Source organism: Crocodylus porosus, unplaced genomic scaffold (assembly GCF_001723895.1).
Source record: "Crocodylus porosus isolate Cpor-Errol unplaced genomic scaffold, CroPor_comp1, whole genome shotgun sequence".
NCBI classification, from domain to species: Eukaryota; Metazoa; Chordata; order Crocodylia; family Crocodylidae; genus Crocodylus; species Crocodylus porosus.
This window is the reverse complement of record NW_017728911.1, coordinates 36248022-36250814: the sequence shown is the minus strand read 5'-3', so window position 1 is coordinate 36250814 and position 2793 is coordinate 36248022. Positions and strand designations below refer to the sequence as shown.

The 2793-nt window shown below is 43.3% G+C and overlaps 1 protein-coding gene across 2 annotated transcripts in view; it reads right to left on the bottom strand.

Annotated features, from left to right (window-relative positions):
• Positions 1–1453: 1453 nt before the first annotated feature.
• Positions 1454–2793, bottom strand: part of UBAP1L (ubiquitin associated protein 1 like) — an 18630-nt gene continuing 17290 nt past the window's right edge. For both annotated transcript variants that reach the window (XM_019533809.1, XM_019533810.1), the window contains one exon: positions 1454–1885. In XM_019533809.1, the coding sequence (XP_019389354.1) occupies positions 1751–1885 (135 nt within the window). In that variant the 3' untranslated portion in view covers positions 1454–1750. The remainder of the gene's footprint in view (positions 1886–2793) is intronic.

Here is a 2793-nt window from a genome sequence, read left to right as displayed (position 1 = left end):
GCAGCTGAACAGTCTTGGGAACCAGCTAAATGTATTCACATATCTAGCAGCCTGGCTAGAAAATCCCGGTCCCATGCTTGTTGGAAGTCACCTTCCAAGGGTTGGAGGGGAAGAATCAAGAATTTATTGTTTGATGGCCAGCCTTACTTAGCAACATGTCCTTGTCCTAGACCAATCCTTTTTAGTCATGCCTTCACTTTGGAGGGCAGATTTTGATGGATGTCAGCCCAGTGCTGTCATCTATCTGTGCTGTTTATTTTTTCATACCATTGCCCACTCCAGTACCATTTCTCTTGACTCTGATCCATGCCTTTTGGCCTGCTTCTCACTGTCTGCTGTTCAGTGCTTGGCACCCTCTATTTCACTGGCCTGTTGGATAGAGATTGGGGCCCGAAGGGGTCTAGGAACCCTCCAAAACCATATCAAGAGCCTGTCTTTGCTCCCAAGGAATTTACAGCCTAATTAGATGAACAAAGAATGGAAATACAGTAGGCTTACCCCCAATTTTACAAAATGGGTGAAGGGGCAAGTCCAAAGTAACACAGAAAATCTGCAGTCGAGTTGAAATTTGAACTCAAGTTGCTTATGTCCCAGCTCTCAAGAAGTCCTCTGATACTGTATGAGGATATGATCAATAATTGAGCAAATGTTCTATATATATCACCAGTTTAAAAGCTATGGGAGAGAAGCACAGGGACAGCTTGTTCAACTTAGCTGAAATCCACTGGACTTAGAAATCTTTTGGAAGAACACAATGGAAAAAGTGGTAAATAGTTTGCAACTCATTAAGGACTGTCCCTGCTAAGTTGTGCCAGTTGGCATTTTCACAGGAAAAGAAACAATAAATACATTCCCCGCCCCCCCCCCCCCAAAAAAACCCCTCTCTCAAAGCAATTACATCTGTATCGGATTCAAACTAAGATAAAGTGCTTGAGTTCATCTTTGTGAAAACATTGTCCTCTGTAAAGCTGCCAAAGCCCAAGTGACATCTAGCAAGGTGATCCGGATCAGATGCATTCCTCGTGTGCTGGTTACTCAAGGAGAGGGGAAAAAACCTCTTCACTCAACATTTTCCAAGTCTCAAAGTCTACATACAACCCGCTTAGCTGAGCCACTGCTCTCCACTTTTGGGAAGGGTGGCCTCGTCCCAAGTTTTCTTCAACTGGACACAAGATAAAAGACCGGCAGCAGAATCGTTCCTCCAGCCCTGTCCAGATTTCACAGAAGGGCTGTACGTGCAAGCCTTCAGACTTGCATAACCCATTTTTCACTTCAGTGGACAAACATGTTACATTAGTTACCCACATCACTGCAATAGAAGGCTGTTTTCTTTGCTTGCACTCAGTTAATCACATGTTCTTTTTTACTTTCTGCTTTAAAAGGAGAAGCCAATATGATTTGGGTTACAACTGTCAAACAGGACTCAGACAAGTTAGTTACATATATATAAGCCAGAAGAGGTTTGGGCCCAATTCAGTCTTATCCAAGCTACCGAGATAGTTCACAGTGCACTTGTGCAGAGTGGGCAAGCAGAGAACTGTTTCTGACATAAAATCTTTGAATCCCTTGGGTGAGATGTCCAAAAACTCGAGAAGAAAATGAGACACAGCTCCGAGAGTTCGTTTCAGATGAGCTATATTATTTTTTTTAGCGTAAATTAAAATCATGCCTCTATAATGATATTGATGCCAAGGGTGCTTCAGTGGTCAATCTAATGCTGGAAAAATATCACTTTGTTGCCAGGCATTTGTCACTGCGATCGTGTCATGAGCTCTTCCAGTGCTTTATCTCTCTGATTCTCACACAGCAGAAGAACTTCTTTGATTTCGGCTTGCTGGAAACCCATATCATCAAACTGAGCTAAAAGATGCAGGAATTCAGCTGCCTGGAAAAATAAGGTAACAGAAAAGAGCAGTTTTTATCAGTCTGAGAATAGTCACAGTAAGGTTACAACTGAAGCAATAGCAGCATTGTGCACCAAAGCTGAAATCAAACTAAATCTAGCAGAATCATGTTACTTTTGGTTTCAGCCTTGCTCTTCAATGCTGAAATTATGCTAGCATGTTTTTATGGACACTTAGTGAGTTGAACAGAGCTACGGGCTCATTTTTAATGGTGGGGAATTATTACTTCTTCATTTCAAGACTGCATATAAGAAATCATTCAGTAATGTTAGGCTGTAACTTCATTATTCCAGATGAGTGGTGCCATGTGATTTCAGAGTGGCCCCATACAACAGGAAGATGAATGTTAATATTTGAGAGGAAATAACCAATATCTGAAACTATACTGCATTACTAGTCCATGCTATGAAATATTGCCGTGAAAAATATATCAGGAAAACGCACTAAGTGTCATCTGGAATTCGTTGGTAGTGCTTTTGCTGTCCCCCCAGTCCCTCAGTCTGTACCAGAGCTGGCCTCAGTGTTTTCAACAGCATTTTGCCTGCAGGTAAATCATTAATACATGTCTGTGGGTTAGAAGCTGGAAGGTTGTTAACTATTGCAGTGTAGCTTTCCTAACAAGAAGTGAGCAGAGTTCAGTGTGTGTTCAGAAAATGGGGCTAATGCCAGAGCAGCACAGGCACGAAGCTCTTGGCCAGGTCTCCACACTACTGCAAGGAGCACTGCCTTGCAACCCCCTGCCAAGTGAGACTGCATCGAGGCACAGCCCCGGTGCTGATGCACAGGGGAAGGCAGGCACTGAATGGAGACCCCACGCAGAGGTCCGAGCACCCTGTGATGGAGTCAACAGGGAGATGAGCCACCGACGAGGTTGTGAATTTGTAATATA